The following is a 25,502-nucleotide window of genomic DNA, read 5'->3' as shown; positions in this document are numbered from 1 at the left end:
GATGCACTGCTGCCCACCACCGACCTCACCTCACCTCACCTCAACTACCACATCCTCTCTTCATCTCCTTAATACTCAGTACAATTAAAGCTAATCATGCAATTAATCCTAAATGCAAATTGATACAGAAACTAAGCACCCATTTCCTGATTTTCTAATTTCTTTATTATATAGTAAAATTATGCACTGAGAATTCTTGCTGAGAAGATGGTAAAATGTGGGCTGAACGATGTTATGGTTAATAGGATTCACAGCTGGTTAAATGACTATACCCAGTAAGTGCTCATTAATGTCTCTCTGTCAACCTGGAGAGATGTCCCAAGTGGAGTGCCACAGAGCTTTCTCTAGGCCATGTGCTGTTCAACATTTCTATAAATGACCTGGATGAGGGTGCATAGGGAGTGCTTATCAAAATCTGCAGATAACATGGAGCTGGGAGGGATAGTTTATGTCATGAGCTCAGTGGAGATATCATGGAAAGATTCTGAATAGGAAGGGGAGGATATCAAGGAGCTGGAGCTAGACAACCACGGGAAGGGGTGAAATTGGGCCCTCAAGAAATGTCTCAGCTGGAGGAGGGGGCTGGTGATTGAGAGAATCAGGAGATGGATCCTGGGGAAGGTTCAAGTGGGTTGCCAGACAGGTGTCCCACTACTGTGTTATCAAACACCTTTAGTACCTTAAAGGGATAGCTGCTGCCCATGCTGCCAGCTCCTCCTGGCACTCCTGTCAGTAAGGAGCTTTCTCCTGAGGAGATGCCTGAGAGTAATTTGGATACATGGAGATGCCAGCACTGGCACGAACAAGTCTCACAGGTCCAGCACACTCTGGGAAGCATCTGTTTGCTTCCCCAGACCAGAGAAACCTATTGTTCGCTGTGTGAAAGCTTATGCCCACCCTGTTCTTCAAAGGAAGAGACAGAGGGTTTGTCACTCATTGGATCAACATCTCAGCTTGTGCTTAACCATGCAATTCACCTACTGTCACTTTACCCATTGTAACACTTAGATTTACATATTTAAATTTCTGGCAGAAACAGAAACCTGAGTTTGAGTGAGGGCCAGGAAAGCTTACAGCATTAGATCCAAATGATATTGAGAAGCTGAAAGACTGGGCAAAATAAAAACACTGAACATCAACTGAGATAAATGCAAAGTCCTGCATTTAAGGAAAATGAAAACAAATCAAAGGCATGAGTACAGAATAATGAAGACCTCACTTCAAAGCAGTAGGTGTGAAAAGGATCTAGAAGTTTTAGTGACTCAGAACATGAGCAAGCAGTGTGGTGCAGCCACTGAAAAAGCTAATGCAATCTTAGGCTACATAAGAGAAGCCTAGGGCTATGACATCATGAGATGCCATAGTTTCACTCTGTTCTGTGTGATTCAGGTTGCATCTGGAGTACTGCATCCAGTTTTGGGTGCCATATTTTAAGAAGGACAATAGAAAAGTGGAGTATGTTCAGAGGAGGATGGCCAGGAGGGTGAGGAACCAGGAAACTAAGCTTAGTTTCGAGAAAGGAAGACATGGGCAATGGTATATACATAAATACATGTTTGTCGGGCAGAAGATGGAGATCTGTACTCTGATGCGGCAGAGGGTGGGATAAGAATCAATAGGCAGAAACTGCAGGAAGCAGCATTCAACTAAATGTTTGAGGAACCTTCCCAGCTCTGAACTATTAGAGAGTGGGACAAACTGTCTCAGGAAGTGGTGGGTCCCCCCTCCCCCGCCACTGAAGGAATTTAATATCAGGGATAGTGTAGTTGCATTTTGCATGGAAGTGGAAGAACCAGATGACTTTCAAACTCCCTTTCAACTCAGTGATGTTATGCAATTTCTTCCTCAATATTACCTGAAATCACTTTTTGTTTTAGGAGGTGGAGTTGTACCTGTGTTTCGTTTGTCTTAAATAAAATACCTGTTTTGGCAGTGAGAAAGGGAATCAAAACTCCTTCTGAAATCAATAATGTTGAGTTTCAGTATAATCTTTGAACTGTGTGCTTTTCAGTTGAAATAACTTGCTAGGATCATTGTTTTAATGTTTAGCAGACGCATTCTGCAAATCATTTAAAATGTACTACAAGGAGTTAAATTGATGTGTTAGCAGATAACAACAAACATTTTGAAAGAAGTACACTTGTAGATTGTTTTTGAAAGAAGTACACTTGTAGATTGTTCCATTTCATGTGCTTTCTTCCTTCATTATTCTAAATATCCCCATACCATATTTAATTACCATGACTTGATAATCACTTTTCAAGTCATTGATGTTGAAATATGTATTTTCTAAGAATACTTTCTCCTCTGGTTTGAATTGCTGCAAGTCCTGTCTCAATCTCTGTGTTTCAAAGGTTTGTTCATTTCATTATCGTATAGCTCTTTTATCATTCCCCACCCCCATTTCCCCACTCCCTTCTGAAGTCTTTCCTTTCTATATTATTATTTCTCATGTCTACCATTCAATATCCAGTTTCACTTTTAGTTGGTGTTTACTTAACCTTATCATTTGAGCTAAAATCACTCCTGTTGCTTCAGTTTCTATTTTCTCTTTTTATCTGGCACCATGCATTTCAGCTGACATTTTATTTGACAGCTTTTTCTCCATTCAACATCATGTCCTGCTTAGGATAGCTTTGCCTACTGTTTTATTTATTTGTGTCATTCTGATGGCTGTTTGTTTAGGCTTTTCATGATCTATACTTCCTTTCTTTACAGCTGTGTTGTCTCTAATCACTTCCTTTTAATCATTGTTTAAACATTATCTTTTCACTCCACAAATGCAGATTCATATTACCAGCCCATATCAATAAAGGGCTACCATCCTAACTGGAGAACTTGAGCTTCCATAAAGCTTTGGATTTTGGCAGAGATAGAGGTTTCACTGTTATCAGGAAACGACTCCTCCTACTGGTACTATTTTTTAAAAAATAATAATGATACAATTTATAGTCTTCAAATTCTTCCTTCACTTTTCTCCAGCTTACATTTCTTTTGCCAGAGTTTTACCTTTTTGTTATTGTTTGGGCAATACTTTCATTTTCAGAGGAAATTGTTTTCCCTTACTCTCCAAGCATTTTGAAGATATTTAGCCCTCTTTCCCTCTTTCAATTTAACAAGACTCTTTGTTATCCTTTTTAAAGTATGTCCCCATTAAGTTTCTTATGCTTTTTTTTATACAACCCCTAATACACGTAGTCTGTCCATTTTATAAAGTTTATATTCAGAGATAACCGTAACCCACTAATTCTTTTCACTGCACCAGTATTCTATTAAGTCCATTGTATCTATAGCAAGGAATCTTGTGGAATCTTAAAGGATTAAAAAAAAAATACATTATGGTGTAAGCATTTGTGAACTACAGTTCACCAGATGAATGAAGAGTTATCTTGAGTTCCAAGGTTGTTCATCCATACATCTATCTATAGATTGATAGACAGACAGACAGACAAAAGTCGGAAGTAAATAAAATGCAGAAAAGGTAATTAAAAACAGGGAAGAAATGAAATCATTACCCCATGTATATTTGTACTGCCAACTCAGGATAACACTTCATTCATCCAGTGAAGTCAAGTGAGGTTTATGAAAGCTTATGCCACAAGTGCTGGACAAAAAATTAAAACCAAATAATCTCATTCTCAAAGTATTACTATGACCCAATAATAAAAGAGAGAAGGAGAACAAAGGTGAAACTGGTGCCAAAAAAATTGATAAAAACACTTAGTTTACAAAGGGAAAAATAAAATGGGAAAACTATGCTATAAGGCCAACTATATACCAACGCACCACAGATTTTTTTCTTCTTGGCTCTTAAATCATGTGATTATAATAAACAATAAACTCTTTATGTGTTTGCATGCACACCTACTATTTTTCTTAATTTATTCCGCTTCCATGATTCATGTTTCAAAAAATGAATTCTTTGGGGTGACCTGGGGTGGACTGACAAAGGAAATGCCAGGAGATATTTGCCATGAAAGCAGGGACAATGAATTTTGCAAGATACTGAAAGGCCACTTTTGGTTCTGGGACACTGCCATGATGACTGGACCATTCACTTTATAAAATAAATAGAAATAAATGATGGCAGCAGAGTTTCTGAGTGCAAAACCCAGCAACTGACAGCAGACTCCTCATCTGATAGCAGACAACCTAAATATAAGATTCCATTCAGTACCAGAATATGCCTATAACACAGGATGAGCTGTATGATCAGCAACGGATTCTGGTGAATTACATTACAGTCTCGACTGCTCACTATAAAGACATGACACATCCATTTAAAATACCAGTTCAGAAGCATATAATTATGTTACGATGATTAACAACATACCTATGTGAGACAGCTCCCCAAGCACCATGCTTATTTGTTAGGATATTCAGTATTTTCTGTTTCAGTTGATTCGCAGTAACATGATCTCGATGCTTGGCAGCACTGATAAGATGGTCACACATCTTCTCCTCTTCCCTTCTGTCAGCAGCATATTGGGCACACTGTGACTAGAAAGGGAAAACATGTTTATTTTTTCAGTAGACAGTTTTGGAAAGTGGCTGAAGAAGACCACCCCCCCCGGCAGTGTTCCACAATTGCTACTTTTTTAAGCATTCACTATAATATATACATAAATGAAGTACAGTGACATTTGCTTAATAAACCTGCTTTGTGCTAAATATGATCCATGGAATGGATCCAAAAAAGAGTGCAAGCAGTGAGACACCTCTTCTAACCCAAGAGGGGTCTGTGATATATGCTCATTTGACCATCCAGCTGCAGCCAGAAGCACATCACATGCAGTCCCTGGCCATCAAAAGCTGCTTTGGGGTGGGTACAGAGGACTACATTCATTGGAGGCCAGATCTGCTGCCCCTGTGGATCCTGCCACCCAAGGTGATTGCCTCACCTTGCATCATGGGGATGGGGCAGCCCTGGCACAAACCTGAGGTTTGCTCCAGTATATTCACATAGCGGGAACCCATGGTGTCTTGTAGTATCAACATTTGGTGACTGTTGAGTAAATCAGAATTTACTCTTGTTCAAACTTCAAAGCTGATGTCTCCCCAGAAGAGCAAGGGGCACAGAACCCTTCAACAGATCACCACCCTGCTAGTGATCTCTCAAAGCCAGTGAATCTGGATACTCTTGTCCCAGGATAGATCCCCACAGCAGCTGCCTGGTCTCCTGGCTGGCTCTTGGTCCCACCACATACCTCCCCCAACAGGAGCAGAGGAGATGATGAGGTTACTCGAGAGGATGGACATGTGCAAGTAAGCTAGCTGAGAGCCATGAAGAGTGGAGGCTCCAGCTCGTATATGAATGCCCAATCTGAGCTGAGCACCAGTTTAACACCCACACGAGATTACAATTTAATAAAAGTAAAGTGAAGCACTCATTGTAGACCCAAGTGCAGTATGCACGTGACAAGTATGAGGAGAGAGCCAGGAAATAAAGACACAGGACATTGGTGTTGGCTGAAAATAGGCCAAAACTTTATTCATTATAAATGTCAGTAGGCTGTGGCAGAGGCGCTGCATAAGTAGGATCAACCAACCCACCTGCTGATTATTTTGGCTGGGTCGACCCTGAGTTAAGGGTCATCCTATAACGTACATCAAACCAAGGCAATCCCACTAGGACTGCCAATTTCGGAGGCTCCTATGTCCCATCGGGTCCTGTATCCAGTGACTCCTGAACAGAGACACCCCCTCCTGGACCCCTTTAGCAGGGTACCTAATGGGCTAAGGATCCAAATCAGTGCCTTATCAGCCAAAAATATGTGACCAGACTAGATGTGAAAACCACCAGACTAGATGATCCTCAGGGTTCCTTCCCAGGTGTTGAATATGGCGAACAAGTATTCCATTCCTGCTCACCTTTAGGCAGGACCAAATAATGCAGGGTGGAAGAGTGAGAATTCCCATAATGAACTGAGCTGGGAGACTCCAGCGCAATTTCCTTATATGAAATATAGGTGGACTTGACTGAGAATTGCATCCACCAGGTCTGGCATTGCAGCCAAGCTACCCAGCCCATCTCTCATTGGCCACTTTAAACAGCCAGTTCCCAGTGTCTCATGAGGCCATGGAGACATGAGCATTCCCCAATGGCTGTGCAAGGCAGGAAAGATGGTCCCTGCCAGGCTGTGCCCACACCGCAAACCGCCTCTCCCCAGCATTGCAGCAGTAAACGGCCATTGGCAGAACACTGGAGAATAGAACCAAGTTTACTTCCTACTGATCAGTCAGTAAACTATATACTAAGCAGTGTGTGTGTTTTTGTATGTGTGTGCATGCATGCAAATATATTTGTGCATCCTGCATATTCTACCCATTATGTAATGATAAAAGTTTAGCTAAATTTGTTTTGAGAGCACAGACATTATGGGGTTAATTATTTTTTCAATTTATCTTCTTGTACCAAGAAGCACCAATTAGTACAATGATCTTCTTCTGTAATGAGGTTAATATTTCATCAGCTCATTGGACAGTTAAATCAAATGTTCATTTTTCATTCTGAGCAATTACAGAAGCTAACAGAATGAATGAATGTTAACTGTGGAAATTGTGGTTCTAGAATACAGTAATTGGACTTTCTCAATAACATTTACGAAATGAGAGTTTCTACAGCTAGAGTTATGTCAAACCACACAGTTTTTGTACCTTTACACGCAGAGAATAACTGTTAACAAAAACAGAAGCAAAATAAGTAATAAATATGAAATTGAGTCTTATGTATCTAGCAGATTTTTCATTTTAAAAAATGCATGCATGAATGTAGAAACAGAAACAAATATAAAGATCAAAAGCATCTGAAATGTTGCTGTACTTTAGAAATGTCACAATCATATGCCTTGCCCTTTTAGGCAGGGACTCACAAGAATTATATGCATGTGCGTCCAAGGGCTACTAAGAATGCATCAAGATAATTTCAGATTTCTCCTTCTCTGTGCAGCTACTCCTAATTTTCTGGAACAGGTTTTCTGGGGACACAAGTCTGTAACTCAGAAGTATGTCTAGAAGTCCATCTCTAACTATGGTTATTTAAATACTTCTCTTAATATTAATTCAAATAACAGGTTTATACTGCCTGTCTAAAGTATCGTATTTTCGAAATAGCAAGATAACAGAAAAATTTGAAGAATCTCACATTTGAGAAAGATCTTGGTTTGCTTACTAGAAAATTGACTTAGGTTTTTCCCTTAAGGGAATTTGGTTAATATTCTAAATTGTATTTGCTAACTGAAGCTGGAAGCTAATTGAATATTCTCATTTTGTCTACGGTTCTGACAGATCTTATACCGCAACAAATTCTTCAAAGGGCAGATAACTCAATCTTCTACTGTCATCTTGGTTTACTGCATGATGCTCTGATAAATATCAAATGTTATTTACTGTTGAAGCAATATGAAACCTCACTCTGACATACACTTAATTGTAAATGTGATTTTTTTTTAATACCTAAACTCAAAATATCCAGAATATGCTTCGTAATAAATTTGTTGCAATCCCATATGACAAGTGACTGCTGTCTCAGATGACAGAATAAAGTAAAGGTTATATATACTGAGAAAGAAAATATCAGGCAAAGTTCTGTTTTCAATCTATGCAGAAAAGAACAAAACCATATAAGAAAGATGCAGTGAAGAGAGCTGGCCAAATGTTGCCAATAAACCTCATCTCTCTCTCTCTCTCTCTCTCTCTCTCTCTCACACACACACACACACACACACACACACACACACACCCTCTTCTCTATCCTTGATCTTATGTGACATTTCATGATAGATTATTGCTATTCCTCCAGTGGTTGAAAGTTAGTGTGACTCAACAGTGCATCAATAGTGACAGTACATCAGCTTAGGTCAGGCTTCCTCAACCTCTGCCCCCCAGATGTTTTAAAACTACAATTCCCATCATCCCTGACCACTGGTCCTGCTAGCTAGGGATCATGGGATTGTAGGCCAAAAGCATCTGGAGGGCTGAGGTTAAGGAAGCCTGGTTTAGGAATAAATTATACTGTATTTAACAGGTCCTACTACCTAGTAAGTGTGCTTAGAATTGCAGCCTAAGGTTGCAAACCTTTAACCAAGGAGCTCCAACCTTCTTGGGACAATGAGCTGGGCAAAAGATTCCTGCATTCCACATGATCCCTTCCCACTCTACAGTTCTATGATTCTGTAACCAAAACCTTTTATTGGAACCAATATGCAAGCCTAATTACAGAGAGGGAGGGGCGATGTAGCAAATAAAGAAAAAATTCAAGTCTAATTGTGGCACAGGGGTTTTGGGGGGTTTGTGTGAATCACAGCTGGGGACAGGTAAGTTAAGCCTTCCTTTGTTGGCTGTAACCCCTTCCAACACCCACACCGCATAGGATTGAGAATGTATTTTGTTGGCTACAATACATGTCTTCTTTCAGGTCTAACTGCATTACAGGAAAGGGTGGGGTGAGGAAGGGCTGCTGTGCGCCCAAGGAAAGGCACTGGTGGGAACATGTGCACCAACGACCACTGCACTGATAATCCCAGTTAAACCTACTTGCCTCATTGAATTCAGTGGGACCGCCTTCGGAGTATCAGAGTGCACCAAAAGTCTAAATAAATGACTTTTCACAGCATTTTTCAAAATAAAAAACTAGTGTTTTTTGAAAAGAAGAAGGTATAAATGCAATCACTGGAATTATATGACTAAATTATCAGTTATGTAAGTAGAGTGTAATGTCACAGGGTGGTATCCCACAACATGCGAGTGGACTTCCCTTTCCTCTGTTCTCCCCAGCAACCCCATGTGGCCCCAAAATCTGCTCTGAAGAGTTTGGAAACTGTTTGGATTGGATTTGAGGACTGTGTAGAGAGTTACAGGGGGCAAGAAAGGATGAGGAAGTCTCATTCTGTAAGCATGTGGGGTGGCCCTCTGGATCAGATTTGGGGAGCTACGAGAACCTCGAAGTGGGAAGTGAGGAAAGAAAGGCTACAGTGTAAATGCTAGCTGAATGAAAACAGAAAAATCAGAGTTTTATCAGCTGCCGGACTTACCTCAAATTCCGCATGTTTGTGTACATCTTCAGCTCTCTGCCTGTTCAAGATAAACTCCGCCTCATTTGCAACACGTACAATATGGTCCTTCATTGCATGACACAATAGTCTGGAGAGAAAAAGTTAACTGAAATCAGTCTTAATGTATCTTCATTAAAAACATTTCATACATAAAATGTAAATATACATGAAACTGTATTTGTTTATATTAGCATGAAAAAACAATAATTTGGTAATAAACTGATCTATAAAATCAGACAAAATCCACCAACATAAATTGCCATAATTACCATAATTAATTAGTAGTTGTTATAAACAACTGTTTTATTTGGATTATGTATGTCCAGAGAAAGCAACCAAATACTTTTTTCCATACCATTCAGTCAGCTGTAATGATCCTTACCTCATTTCAACATGTTACTTTACTTTATTTTAATGATGATTTTCACAGTTCTATGCATATTTGATTTTGGTTTTGATTCTTTTGTACAATATTTTAGCTATGTTATGTATTTCCATCCTGGAAGCATTTGGTAAAGGATAGATCATAATTTTAATAAATAAATAAATGCCATATCACACCTTTTATAATTGCATAGGTTTTTGTTCATTGCCAATGACAATTTGAACAAAACAAACTTTTAAATATTCCACTATACAAAATCATGGATGATTGAAATCATCTCTTCTTCTCCCTTTTCAGTTCCCCTTAAACAAAACAGAAACCAACTCTATTCTCTGGATGAAATGCAAGTGCTTAATACTGACTTAAAAGTCTGATCCAACAGAACACAATAAATGTGTTATCGCAGACTTCAGCAGAAGCAGATTTAAGCCAGTGATGAGTGCTTTGAAAATCCTGCCTTTGTGTATCTGTTCTTCAAAGGAAGACGTTTCAGGGAAAAATCTAAGCTGCAGAAAAAGTAATGTTCTCTACTAGAAGCTTCCTTATTTATAATGTGCACTTTGGTGCCATAATGAGACATGATGGCCTAAACTGGGCTGTCACAAATAATGCAAATTTAAACTACTGCCCATTCAATATTCTGCCCTATCTTCAAGTATGGCCTCAGATACTGCGCCATTCAAAGTCACTGCCCTGCATTGTTTGCAAGGTTTTTGCCACAATCTCTTAACATGTTGCAAAGAATGCAGGCATTCAACTCCGGGATCTTGCAGCAGGGCTGGGCAAGCTGTGGCCAATTAGATGTTGTTGGATGCCAACTTCCAGTGCTCTTTTCTAGAAAAAAAGGTGTCAGCACAGCATATTGCTAGAAAAAAAACGGCCAACTTCCAACATCTCCAGTCCACATAGACATAAACAGGGCCAGATTTAGGTTTGATGAGGCCCTAAGCTACTGAAGGTAATGGGGCCCTTCATATGTCCAGCTGTCCTTTGTCAACAACAAATTCTCACTGTTTTTTGTGTTGAATATATGCTATATGGTAATTTATAGACCTAATAGGTATCTATGTTGCCATGTAACCAGTCCATGAAGAATGTAGGCACCCTATATATAGAAATGAGCAAACCAGTGATATTTTTGGGAGCAGGCTAGCAGGCAGAGCCCATTACTTACATCATAGGCGCCTATACAACACAAAACAACTGTTGCTGTGTATAGGTTTTATTTTATTTGTTTTTTATCTTATATTTTGGAAAAGTACATCCAGTTTTTATTTTCCCTTAAAAAAATTTTGGGCCCCCAAGAGAGTGGGGCCCTAAGCTATAGCTTGTTTAGCTTATACATAAATCCAGCACTGGTCATGAACAGCAATGGCAGGAGTTGTAGTTCTAACAACACCTGTAAGGCCACCCATTGCCTAGCCCTGTTCTGCAGTGTTTGGCAGGTGCTCTTAGGAATATTGCCGATCAAAGGAAACATACTGGTTGCCTGTGGAAAACTAGCTCCTTCTTCTTTTTACATGTTACCTGCCTATGCTTCTCTAAAATGTGACATTGGAGCAAACTACACCATTGCACATGCCTCTACTGGACCACACCACTTGCAATATACACATACAACCTAATCCGGAAACTCTGGTGCATGGGTGGGTATCAATGCACACAAAGGTTCTGGATGGTCAAAGATGTTTCCATTCAATTTTACGGGCAGCTCTATGCATGGTGCATGCCCCCAAGAACTCCACACTGGCCAAATCGCCAACATTAAATAGAATGTGCATCCAAACAATGCTTAGCACATTTTTTTTTTTAGGCTAGTGGTAAACATATTCACTTCTAACTTCAAAGTAACTCCTATACCCACCTATCAGGGAATAAGCCCACTGAACTCAATAGGACTTGTCTCTTAGTATAGGATTGTACCATAAAGATCTAAATAAATGTACTTTTACAGCGCTTGTCAAAATGACAAAGAATGCTCTTAAAGAAGAAAAGTTAGAAATGTTGACACAAGATTTATGCATTTGGATCTGAGTAAGTGACACAGACTTGGCTACAGGTTGGTACCATTTGTGCAGGTGAAGATACATCATATTCCATTTTTGCATCATCTTTTATCATTCAGACTTGGAGCTCGCTTCATGCATAACACTGCCTTGTGAATAAGTAGTTCTTTGGATCCTGGCCCATATCCTAAAGTAAGAGTATCGCCTATAACTTTATCTAGGTCTTGATCCATAGAATCATGGAAACTCTGTGGGGTTTCCCAGGCAGTTTTAAAAATGACTTGCTTATAGAGTAATGAAACAAAACACAAATCCACTGGGCATGCTGAAAGCTGTGGGAATACTCTCTGATCATTGTACTGATTTTATACTTGACACTGTTTTTTTGGTTTTTTAAACCAACCCTAATTTTCTATGTTTAGCCTAATTTGCAATCAAAAAGGTTTAATTCTGTAAAGCAAGATGCCAGGTTTTTCTAAGATTTGCTTGATTATATAACCTTACTGAAATTAAAATAACAACTGGAAAGGGATTCCAAATCCAATTCACAAATTCTTTTGCAGTGTTCTTCAATTCATAATTTAAAATTCAATCATAAATGCATAGTAATTATATGCAATTTTACATTCCATTAACCTTGCTTTGTTTTAATTATAAAGCTCTTTTGTTGGATTCCTTTAAATGATCCAGTTTATAATTTCAGGCTGTTCAAGGGAGCACTTTAATTCTACTGCACATTCATCAACTGTTTATGTCCTGTTAATTGTTGACAACTGCACAATTGCATTCTCTAGCTATGATTGATGAATTGCATTCAAACTTTAGCTATTAAGAAGAATAAATATTTATAACAATTTCCTCTTTGCCACCAGGAGGGCAATATCAAAAGCTCAGGACAGAAAAAGTAGTCTTTTAGCAATAATTATATGCATATGATCTGATAGGTATTTTGGTTAAAACTATGGGTTAGAAAAATATGACTACAGAGATTTTGTTTTCATTCATTTATGCTCACATCAGCAAAAGCAGCAACTTTCCCCCTAGAAAGCTAATGATCAGAAACTAAGAAAATGAAAATATGTTATTTACTGAATTTATGTAGCCATACATTAAAAAATCACACAATAAATAAATTTTGATTTGTTTAGTGCTTATAGTATAGAATCAAATATACCAACAGATCTGATTGTCTCATGTGACAAAACCATGCAAAGGAATCATGCCACTAACAAATGTTAGAAGCCCCTAGTATATTCCAGGGCATAAAGGGGAGATAGTTTTCTTCGTTTGTTTGCTTAGCTAATGTATGTTCTGATCTTGCATCCAAAGACTTCTAATGCCAATAAAACTCTAGTGCAGTCTTTGACCTCTGGCACAAAGATTACAGTAAATCCATGTGGATATAAGTGATTTATCAGTGCAGGTTATTCTGTTTCTACACACAAAATAGTGTGAGGAATTTTTTTTGCTCAGAAAGCTTATAAACATTTACAAAAAGTGGCATATTTCATTCTGACTACACTTACTGTATTATTCAAACGTATCACACAAGTGATTGTAAATTAAGTTTTATAAATTTGAGATCTTACATTTCACCCTTGTTAATCTTACACCCTCAGAAAAAAATAGACTTTAAAAACAATTTTTTAGAAGGGATACTTTCTTCATTTCCGTATATAGCCATATGATTAGATTACACATACTACTCCAATAGGTCAACAAAAATATACGTAGATATGGCAAACTCAAATTTAAATAGTCCTCTTGGCAGCTTAACTAAAAAGGTGCCTCAAAGGGGGGGAGGGGAGTTAAAACAGAGTATTCAGTAGCATCAACATTAAAATCACTTAGTTGAGAGTGCAAGTCACATTCCACATAATTCAAATTAAAACATAATTAATCTGGATTGCACCCAAAGTTCTAACTGTCATCACAACGAACTGGCATGCATAAAGTATCTATTTTATAATCTAGTACCTCAAACTAACATAGGGAATTATGATAAAAAAATAGTGCTCTGTCATTAACTGCACAAATACACTTTACTATATGATGTGCAGGGTACTCCAAAGCAGATGGAGCGGCAGATGGATTTGCAGATTGGGTTTCTTAGATTCTATCTGGAGTGGGGTGGACTTTGCTGCTTAAAGATGGTGGTGCAAATCTCAAAGCAACTTTAAACTATTGCATAGGTGTTCTTAGATAAATAAACATTTGAGTTCAGTATTTTATCTATTAACTAGAGAAGTATTTTCTAAGCAAAGCTTCCCTGCTGTTAAACTGTTTAATTAAAATAGTTTGTCCTCTGGTCTTCCTGGAGCAGATGGTGAAAGTATTATCACCCAAAGGAATTAGATACAAAATGACTACTTGTCCAAAAGCTTTAAAATTAATTACCTTCCTTCATTGATGAGCTCAATAAAAGCAAGTCCTGCATTCTTCTGTATAGAATTCTGCCATTCCTAAAGGGGAAGAATAAACCACCTTTTAAAAAAAGCAGCAATTAATTTTGAAAGTATTTAATTTTGATGTATAAAGATTATTTCATCCGTGTTTTACAAGGATTTCTCTGGTTACCATATGCTCACTCTTCACAAGGTCTCCATTCTTCCACTGCATTGTAACAGTACATACTGGAAACTTATATTTATTGTAAAAATGCATCAGATGTTTAAGCAAAATATGAAAGCAATCTACTAATTTAAGATGCATCATGTAAATGTTGTGACTAACTATCGTTAAAAGAAAGAAGCATTTAACTGACGAGCAGTTCAGAATTCCAAAGTCATAAAAGAGAATATAAAATATATTTTGGAACATTTTGCAAGAGTAAGGGTACCATCCTTCAGATCCTAGAAGAACCATCAAGGGAATCCCCCTTCACCATACTGCCACCTTTGAGTGCTCATCAATGTTCAGCACTGGCTTTTCTAGTTCTTCACACAGCCCTACCATTGCAACCAGGATTGCCCTATTTTAAAAACGTGCTCCATTGATGGAGGGAAAGTGCTGAAACAGCCAGACAAAGAGGAAGTTAGGGGTGGAACAAGCATAAATGGACTAGATGGTTCTGCTCCCTCATGTAGCCCATCTCTGGAGAGGTGGTTCTGCTGCTCCTGCCCAAACCAGACCAGGCTGAATGGGCAGGACAGTATCCTTTCTTGAAGAGCTATTCTATCCTATTAGTCCAAAATTGCTACAATTCTCTTCTAATTTAATTTCCCTCTCTGGAAATTAATACATTTTGACATCAACACACTTAGGCAGCGTTCCATGGTAAAAATTACTTAAAATAAACAGTGGGACCTCCGGTTGCGGACGGGATCCATTCTGGAGCTCCAGTCGGATCCTGAGGTTTCCGCAACCGGAGGGACGGCTTCTGCGCATGCGCACAGAACACAGAAAAATACTTCAGTGTTTGCCGCGTACGTATCCCAAAGGATACGTAACCGGAGGTGAACGTAAGTAGAGGTACCACCGTACTGCAATTCAACTAATTTAAACAACTGATATATTGTTGAACCCCAAAGTTTCTAAGGGTTGTAAAATGAAGTCGCAGAAGAGATACAAATGATAAAATCAGTTAAAATTAAGAATAAAATAATAAAATAAAAATATATGATTTCATATAATAATGAAAGCAGTGGAGCTACATGTGATGAATTAGCGCTAATCTCTGGCCAGCATTGCTGTTGTTTACCTAGGAAGGACTGGGGCAGGGGAAGGCGACAGTCTCCCTGGTACACCTGTGCAGCCCTGGTGTTGCTCCCATTCTATCCCAGCCCTTTCCAGGAAAGCACTAGCAATGGGAAGGGCAGCTCCATCTGATTATATGCTGAACATAAAGGGTTTTTAACTGTTTGGCCAAATCATGGAAGAATATGTACTTTGTTCCCAAAGTCTTTCCTATCACTAAGTCATGTGTCCATGCAGTAGCCGTGATGGCTGCTCATCTCTGTATGCCAACACTCTTCCCCTTTATCCAAGATTTTCAAACCCAGGTATTCAGAACTATTTACACCTCTCTAACCTTCCATTACACTGCTAGGAATCTTCTGCAATCACTACCATTTTGTGATGTTCTTAGTATACCCCTCCCACATTTTAGTGATGTGTTTTCATATCCAGTAACCGCAGCACATGTGATAAACTTTCTCCAAGCAGTGTGAATCAGGTGCTAGTAAAGTTGTAATAAAGTGACAATTTCCTGATCCATCAGGAACAAAGCAAAAAAATTAATACTAATACAATAATAATAATAATATTCAATCAATTTGTATTTGCGTAATGAAAAACAACACTGTTCTTTTCTGAAACACCAGAATTTGTTATTTCAACACCTAATTCCCATTTGACAGCCTCTGACATCTCGCCCTAATGAGCATTGTCCATTTGTTACAAAGTTCAAACCCTCTAGGCAGAGACTGCGCCGCCTCAACATTATGTACAGTGACTTATCCATAGTTGGCATTAAACAGATATTATATATAACAACACTGAAGTAAAAATGATTTCATTTGTAAGTAACTTGGGTTTCCTAATAGTTTGAATGCCTCCAATGCACAGAGGAGAAGAGCTTTCCAAACTTTTCATATCGGTGACACTTTTTCATTTCATGACTCGGTAATTCAGTTTTACTAGCGAGAGAGGATAAAAGAGTGGAGAAAGGAGCTGGTGGGGGAAAGAACTATTTTATATCTTATTTTTATTATTTTGTTAACTGCCCTGAATGTCATTTGAAAATTAGAAGGGACATAAATTTAAATAAATGAATACACACAGAGACACAATGTGAAAGGTGGCACAAGTATCCATATTGCCATGAAATTATAAAGATCAGGAAGTCATTAAAGGTAAAGGGACCCCTGACCATTAGGTCCAGTCATGACCGACTGTGGGGTTGCGGCACTCATCTCGCTTTATCGGTCATGTGGCCAGCATGACTAAGCCGCTTCTGGCGAACCAGAGCAGCGCACGGAAACGCCTTTTACCTTCCCGCCGGAGCGGTACCTATTTATCTACTTGCACTTTGACGTGCTTTTGATCTGCTAGGTTGGCAGGAGCAGGGACCGAGCAACGGGAGCTCACCCCGTTGTGTGGATTCGAACCGCCGACCTTCTGATTGGGAAGTCCTAGGCTCTGTGGTTTAACCCACAGCGCCACCCGTGTCCCCAGGAAGTCATTACATGTCCCAATTTTGGACTTTTAGATATCAGGATAGAAATACTTTTGGGGAAATGCCATACCAGCACTAATAGTTTTCTAGAAAATTTTCTAGAAAGAAATTATTGACCTGCTGAACCATGTCTAAAAGGGATTTCTCTCACTGCTTCCTAAAAAATAATAATTCTGAATCCAATTTATACCACTATTATTAATTCTATCCATTTCCCTTTCATTCTCTTTCCCCTGTGAAGTCAAACTGAAAAATTACTCAGTGGCTATCTTCTCACCCAATAATGCCTGAGATAGAGCATCATTCAAGAGCATTTGGCGGGAACTGTGGCAACTGACCGGGGGAGATCATATTTTGGTGGCATCAATCCTCCCCCCACCATGATAGCTGCATCTCGGGCATTCTGGTTGGCAGGATTTTTACAGCTAATGAGGTTGAGACTTACCCAATCAGTACATATATTAAGAGATATCATAATATCATGACCTGCTGACTAGAGGTGGAAGGATTTATCAATTTTTTGGTTGAATAATTGCATCACAAAATTCAGATAAGTGTGAATTTTGAAAGATGGCTGTTTCAGTTCTCATAATTGTTTTGAAAAGTGAAAATTTGAAAGATTCGCTTTAAAATTCAAACCAAGTCAAATTTCTCCCCCATCCCTACTGCTGGCTTGATAAATCATAACTACTAGGCGCAAATACACACCTTGACTAATGGAACACTTTCACCTCTTGAAGCAACATCACCTTTTGACTTGACAATATCACAAATCTTGTTATTTGGAGGGTGTAAATTTTATGTGTTCTTTGTTTCTCCACGAATAAAGGCTTAATAAAATACTTGAGATTTGCCTTTAGGTTTCAGAAGCACTTGTCTAAACCATATAAATCTCCTGCCACTTAGCTCTACCAAGCTTAAGATTATATGCATTGGGATGATTAATTGTGCATGACCTTTACATCATTCCCAAGTACTCCTGCTTGCATTATCCAAGTGTCTTTAACTAGCTGGAGCTAAATATGTGGCAAAACCTTATTTTAATTTTATTTGTTAAACAATTTCTAACTCATTCAATCCGCTTTCAGACCTAGTGCCAGTACCGAAACTGCCTTGCTTGATGAAGGATCTGTGCAATGGGAAGGACACAGGACTGCAGTCCTGCTAATCCCATGGACATAGTTCAATACCATCAACCACAGCATCCTTCTAGATAGGTGTCAAATCAGTGTCTGAGATCAGTAATGGAATAGTTGAGGTTTGATCACTGGGAGCTTAATCCCAATACAGAGGCACTCTTGATGGATACTTCACCTGTTCAGGGAGAGTTTTTGTGTGTGGGTGTGTAGCATCTGTGCTAAGGAGTATCTCTCACTAGCCAAGACTGCTATGGCTATTCACGTTCTGATCACCCTAGAGTATATAGACTATTGTAATGTGTTGTCAAAATACAGCCACTAGGCTACAGACTGGAACCATTCATGGGGATATCTCACTATTTAAACAAGTCCACTGGCCCCCTGTCAATTATGTGCCACTTTGAAAGTCTAGTTTGGGACCTGGATACATGAAAGAATGCCTTCTCTCACAATCACACAAATATGCCCAGTTTTCATTCTGTATGTTATTGGGCTTCCAACTCTCTGTATCGCCAGTCAACATAGCCAGTGGTCAGCAATTGTGGGGGTGTAGTCCAGCAATATCTGGGGGACCACAGGTTCCCCATTCCTTTTGAAAACAGCAAATCAGAGAGTCCCAAAGTCTCATTATGGGGGGGGGGACTGCTTTAACCTAACATCTAATAAGAATGAAGGGAAGGAACTTAGGGAGCGAGTTAGACACTTGTGGTGCTACTGCCACAAGGAATGACCATTCACTACATTCCAGTCAGCAGAGATACCTGGAACAGGGCCTATGAAGAAGATCTTAAAGTACAGCTAAGTTTATATGAGAAAATGAGGTATCTGAAGTATCTTGAAACTAGACAATTTATGTCTTTAAAGGTAAAAAAAATGCAGCTAGTTAGTTGCCTGTTCACGATATGGTTGCACTCCCTCCAAAGGAGCAGGTGTACAGTCTACATTGCTATTGTTGGAGGCCCAAATGCCTTAGCAGTTAAAAAAAAAATCAGGAGTAAAAATACAAGATTATTGTTACCACAAATAAACAGTAACTGAATAGTTGAGGTCCTCACATTCAGTTCTTGGGTGATGTCAACAGACATGGGCATCTAAACTCATTTGTGTGTGATTTTGTTCCCAGTGCTACTTCTGAACACATCAGTAGCCACCTTCCGACCCAGCGGAAGTTTCAATTGACTCCCCATAGGCTGCCTCACAGTAATCTTAAAGTACTCTACTCTGGATGCCTCTCATTATGATGGCTGGCAATCCAGGAAAGACTGCAGCTGGCATATCAATCTAAGCAGGTGCTCTTAAGCTCGATCACTACCTGAGCATCCAGATATAGCACTGGATCCAAAATCACTGTATACAAGATAAGCTGCATTGAGTTTAGATGCTTTAGATCAATTACTGTTTATTTTTGGTAACAATGATCTTTTGTGTTTTTTCCGTTAAATACCAGGTCCATTTCTAAATATATTTTCCACAATGCAATTTTTCCTTTTCATTTGTTGCAGTTAATGGAGATAAAGGTGATACTATTTAAAGATCAACGTTTTAAAGCCACTGTTCTAAACACTTATTCTTTACTTATGCAGTTATTTTAAGTACCTATTGACCACAGCTTTTTGTAAAGACACAGTTTCAAAACAGTAACTTAGCTCTTGGGCTAAAGTTCTGTTATGTTCTCCTCCCTATGAGAGTCTCATAGGGACTCTCATCTGTTAACTATAAAGAAATCATTTTTGCTTGTTACAAGTCAAATCCCTCTTCATCAATCCTCAAGTAGTGCCTCTAGGGTGATCATGTATTCAATGTATAATATCTGAAAGTAAACATGTTCCTAAGGAAAACGATAACAGTATCTCCCCTGCCCCGCCCCCTGTGCTGGTCCTTCATTTAAAAGCCTTCAGTCAAGATCTCAAGATTATGGGCTTCGTGAAAGTTACATCACCAGAACATAAAAGTCCCTTTTGGTTAATCAGAAAAGTCAAATGTTCTTGGGAAAACGTTATGCATATTTAAGCTAAATGTGTTTTAGAGTTTCAGGTCCCAAAACAGTTTCACTCTGTTCCCTGATTAGTCACTATATTAAAAAATATAAGTGAACAATCTGTATTAAAGAATGAGACCTTTATTTTCTAGTTAAGAAAACAAAAACTACTGGCAGATACAGTACAGTACAGTTTTGTAGAAAGATGAAGACTCACAAGATCTAGCCTAATGCAGTGAGTACACCAGTATTCTGAAGAGGGGACTTGTATAACAATCTGGAAATAGTTAGATGCTATTGTCGTTCTTAAAGAGAAAAGGAACCATTACTGAAAACCAAATCTGCTCTGTATCAAAGAAGGAGCTATACTAAAAAAGAGAAGAAAAGAAATTTAAGAGAAACTTCATGGTTTATTTGAGAAATCTGCCACAAAACAGTATCACAGATGTGATAAATAAAACTAGGCTATAGGGAACAAAGACCAGCTAATAAAGGGCAGATCTTGTCAAAAACAACATCTTAATCCCACCCACCCCTGAAAATTAACTTAATTCAAATGCATTGAACATGTCATTACATATTATGAATTTTCCAGAGGACCACTGTAGCTGCAATAACCAAAATCAATCTAATTTTAACCTCACGTTCATATGTGTGAAATGCAGTGTGTTAACACAAATGAAGGGAAGCTATTAAAAAGGGACAATAGCAACCAAAATGCAAAGAAACAACAGCCATTTCTCAGTGCCAAATAACGCAGTATCCCTTTAGGAGTTTCCATAAACCTTAAAGCGAATTTTTCACAAAGACTAAATTCCTCTGGGGAAACAGACTTGATTGCATATCCTTCGGAGTCTAAAAACCTGCCCATATGAACTGAATTATCCATGACATGTACCTTCAGACGTTTGTAATGTGATATTTCATGTAAATTTAGACCATACCTTGGACATGAGCCGCTGGCAATGTTAAGTTTATTCAGGAGCTCAGATAAGAAAAAAATTCTGACATCCTTGCTAATCTGTAGTCGTTAACATGGAATTTCCAACATAAAGAGCATAAAAGCATCTAATTTGCTGTAGCAAATGAAAGGAAAACAAACTTTGCATTTCCCTTTCCTTTTTCAGAGTCTACTGTTACCCTAGTTTATGCAAACAAAATATTTTCAAAAGCCTTCTCGGTCATCTACCTTTTTGAAGATAGATACTTCAAACTCTTACATCAGACGGCAAAATGTAATTAATTTAGAACATAAAATCAAAACTACTCTTGTTCTCAAGCACTGTCTAACAGTACCTGTATCACGAAATGGGGAACTTAACATAGGGAGACTACAAATATCAATTGGAAATGAAGGTTTTAATGCAGTAGGAAGGTAGTAAACAGTATTTCCATTTTAGAGAAATATCAGCTATGTTTCCAAGAAAATACCCATCTTCATTTGATTTATCATTTTGTATGACTAGAATGTTGGACAATGAGCTGTGAGACCAAGCTTTGAATCTCCACTTAGCCTAACCTTCCTTACAGGGTTCTTGTGAGGAAAAAAGGAAGAAGGAAGAATTATAATGTCCTTGGAGGAAAGGTGAAATAGAAATGTTAACAATGAAGTAATGCACTTTGCAACTAGTTTTCTCTCCACTTCTCAACTAAGTTTGCAGGTTTTAGTTGACTGATTATCACAATATTTTACTTAATTAAAAGTGCAATCCAGCACAGTCTACTCTGAAAGAAACCACACTGAGCTCAGTGGGATTTGTTGCCAGGCAAGTGCATATAGGAAGGGTCCCCAGATTTTTTAGAACTGTTTACTTAGAACAATTATGAGTGGCCCTCCAGGTGTTGTTGAAATGCATAGAAGTTGATTAAGCATCTATGTTGTAGTAGATTAGTAAATTAGTCTCTAATATGGAAGTGTCCCAACCCTTTTTTTTCATATGGGCAGTTGCTTCTCCAATAGCTGGAATTCAGTACCAACCCACCTTCCAAATTCCAGTTCTTCTTCGGACAGTATGGAATAGGTTGTTGTTTCCAGAACAACCTAATCACAACCTGAAGAACCTGAATCATGAGTTATGCTTAATCATAATCATAATAAAAAATAGCTGCTCTAAGGGCCATCACTTTTCTAGAAGCTGGTCAAGCTATTGGTTTTGAGGGACTGGGAACTTTAGGCTGTTATTGTGAACTCTCTCTGTTGGGTTTTTATTTTATTTTACTTTCATCATTATAGTATTTTATCACTGTTGCACAGCTGTATAACACTTGGATTTTGACTTTATTGTGGAACTTTGGTTCAGGATAGGGTGAAATTCAAATAAAATAACAGTGGTAATAAAAACAAGTATCAGGAAGGCTATTTTTCAGATTGCAAGCTCCTTGGAGCAGGAGCCTATTAATTTCCATGATCACTGATGATACCAAATAAATAAAATAAAAAACCATGGCACTGTTGAAAGTGATTAGTATGATCTTCCACCAGCCTACCTTACACATGTCGCACCCTACCTTACACATGTTTCCCTCCAAAGGCCGTTGGGATGGTGAAGTGCTTGTCTAAGACATTTTGCTCCCTGAGGTGCAGGAAAAGATGGTGCCTCTTCGTATTTCACACACATAAACTCATTAGACTGACAGATGAACCTTAATTCAACACTGCTAATGGAGCAGTGTTCTCCTCCACATCTGAAGCATGTTTAGGGGGGCGATGTCAAGTCCTCCAATAAAGGATAATGGCCAGGGAACTTCAAAGCAACATCAAGGTGGCTCCTACACCAGCATCTCTTGCTGAGGCAGCTGCCTCACTTTACCTAATACCAAGGTCAGCCCTGCTCTTCAGAAAAATATGGAGTATAGGGTACCAAGTACCAACTCCACAATCAAAAGTTTTCTTAAATTCTGTGTACCTGTATTTCATTCCTATTTTTGTGAAATTTTGAATAAAATATATGCTTTGATACTTGGGGCTGAGGACTGGGAGAAGTGAAAAGGGAATTAGGTACCCATCCACCTAACATTGCCTTTCAAACCATAAAATAAAAAACACAGTGTAGCTTTGTTTGTTGCATAGCTCCACTACAATGCTTAAAAGACAAAAATAACAAAGGAGCTTAAATTTCTCACTCTTCCCCTCAATCAATATTTGAGGCAAGTTACATCTCTAGAGTCCTTAATGGCAGGAATTCCTGGAGCCAGCAAATGAGTAATGTTAAACCTATGATTAGATGATGAGGCCATCAAAACACACTAGACCCTAATGCTGCATTCCTCTTTATCCTTGTGAAATGCAGTTAAAACAAAGAGAACGTAAGAAGGTACTGGGAGTTATTCTCTCGCTCAAGAATCTGCCTATGAACTGCTTGTTAGAGAACTCGGGGGACTAAAAGAATATTTTGCTATTTCCCATGAATTAAGGACTTAAACTTTAGGTAACAAATTTTCCAAGTTCTCTGCAGGAGACGTTTTGAAGCTCAACCATTGGTGAGAAGTCCTGCTACGGATGTCTTTTCTTTACCACAAATCCACTCTGCTCACAACAACAACAACAACAACAACAACAACAACAACAAAAGGCTCAGTTGTTTCCTCATAGAATCCAAAGGAAAGTGCTACCAATCAACGAGCAAAGAGCAGGTAAGAGGGTGTAATACCTAAAACTAGGCGTAATTGGCATTAACTTTCAACTCTGAATATTGCTAAAACATTTGAATCATTCATAGGCACAGAACTGATGGAAAAGGAGACAGAGCTAAGACTATCTAAAAAATCAGAAGGAAGTATACAATTAATGTCAATTGATTATATTCACAAAAATAACTTTATACGTGAATTTTGTACTTTGGAATACATGTACTGTTTAAAACTGATCATAGAAAGAGAGAGATTTAAGTAATATATGGGGGAGAAATGAATATGCTTATTGAATTAGTAGGAGATAAAAGGACGGTTTATCTTCCAGTACTTTAATGTTAAAATCCGTATTTATTTTCCAATTAGAACTAAAAACAAAATCTCACATCCCAATGTCTTTTTTGGATTTCCTTTTTTCCCCAGCCTCAGAAATATGCCTTGGAGTGTGCTAACTCCCTCCCCACCCTGTGGTTCCTGTGTTTCCTGGATTCTAGTCCATTTAAAAGATACCCAGTTATATTTCCCTGCATCCAGGATTCAGTAGCCTACTGTATCTCATATTATTTTATCAATGGGATTTCAAATATAGCACCAAACTCTAAATGGCTTGCAAAGTAGACTGCACAAGCAATACTTCCAAAGAGAAATATACTAGAACAAGCAAAATAAGCTGTCCATTTGCAAGATTTTTATTTAATGCGGAACCATCCATTAGTATTTAAGATTGGAGTTACCGGCCAATCCATTTATCCAGTTACTAATGCAATTTTAATTAAGCTTTATAATGAAATATTAGAATGCATTTTTAAAGCCATAGGTTTTATATCTGTGTGCTTCAGCGGGAGTGTGAATGCTTGTATGGGTACTGATGCAAGAAAAATAAGGGTCTTCCTCTTCAAAAATGTTACGATGATAAACATTATACTGCATTTTGGTATGATGGCGCTGTCAACAGAGCAAGTATTATATTGCTAAAGCCATGAATAATCTTACCTGTGAACAAAGAAGCATAACAAGCTCAACCACTGAGGTGCTAGACTTCATGCAAACGAGGCCTGTAACAAAGGTGAAAACAAAGGTTCAGTCTATAAATATAAATAATAAAACTTGTTTCCCCACCCCCTTCAATATCTAGTAAATAATTCTTAGCAACAATCTAAATCAGTATTCATTTGTGACCCAATCATATTAATGCTTACTCAGAAGTAAGTGCTATTAAGTTCAAATGTGCTTACTCCTAAGGAAGTATGCATAGGCTTACAGACCTCTATTATTATCTCCCACATATCCAGAGGACTAAAAACAGTTTATTGTTATGAGTATGTACCCTGTTTTGCAGTGCAATACATTTTAATTACATTTTTGTTGTCTAGATAAAAACACACTAGAAATAGTCTTATGTGGCATGAGAGAGAGAGAGAGAGAGAGAGAGAGAGAGAGAATGAATATTCCTGGGTGCTGCAGGAGCCTCCCACCCCCCCACCCAATGCTGATCCAGAGTGCACAGGAAGCAACTGAACTCCCACAGACCAACATTCTCATCCCACTCTCATTTTGCTTGTAGTGTCAAACTTCAAGTTATTTCTAATGATCAGTTGTGTTGGTCTATCTAAAAGCTCCCAAATGGAAGCTTCTTTGGTGGCAAGATATTGGGCCCATGCCCCCTTGCAGTAGAGATAAATATCTCATTTTAATTCTTACTGAGTAATCAGAGTATCTTGCCACGTCTAGCAAGTTTCAGCTTTCTAACTCACATGGGATTAGTGTATGTGGATTGGTATATAACAGGGATGGGGCTCTTCTGACCCATACGTTGAAAGAGGATATCCAGGCCATGCCTATGCCATGCCCTTCACAGTCCTCCTTGAATGCTTTTGCCTGGCTGATATATTCTTGAACTGTGGTAGTGCCTCTCACTTGCCTGAATGCAGACGTAGGAGTGTGGGATGCTTTGGTGTGGCTAAAATGTAGCATACTATACTAAGGGCAGAGGCTTATCAGTTGCTCCACCCATTTTTGCTAACACTTACTATTTCACCCCAATACATGGCTGACTTTGTGCTGATGTGTTGGCCTCTAGTAAGAGATAAATGATGCAGTCCAACTTTTGACTGTTAATGTGTTTTTAAAATGTA

General features: G+C 38.5%; 1 protein-coding gene across 6 annotated transcripts in view; it reads right to left on the bottom strand.

The window, feature by feature from the left end:
• Positions 1 to 25,502, bottom strand: part of NBEA (neurobeachin) — a 359,299-nt gene that overhangs the window by 201,230 nt on the left and 132,567 nt on the right. For all 6 annotated transcript variants that reach the window (XM_053386038.1, XM_053386039.1, XM_053386041.1 and 3 more), the window contains 4 exons: positions 24,361 to 24,422; positions 13,842 to 13,906; positions 9,033 to 9,141; positions 4,334 to 4,500 (listed from right to left, as the gene is read on the bottom strand). In XM_053386038.1, the coding sequence (XP_053242013.1) occupies positions 4,334 to 4,500; positions 9,033 to 9,141; positions 13,842 to 13,906; positions 24,361 to 24,422 (403 nt within the window). The remainder of the gene's footprint in view (positions 1 to 4,333; positions 4,501 to 9,032; positions 9,142 to 13,841; positions 13,907 to 24,360; positions 24,423 to 25,502) is intronic.

The sequence above is a fragment of the Podarcis raffonei genome, chromosome 4, assembly GCF_027172205.1.
Source record: "Podarcis raffonei isolate rPodRaf1 chromosome 4, rPodRaf1.pri, whole genome shotgun sequence".
NCBI lineage: Eukaryota > Metazoa > Chordata > Lepidosauria > Squamata > Lacertidae > Podarcis > Podarcis raffonei.
The sequence above is the reverse complement of the archived record's forward strand: the minus strand, read 5'-3'. Positions and strand labels throughout refer to the sequence as shown.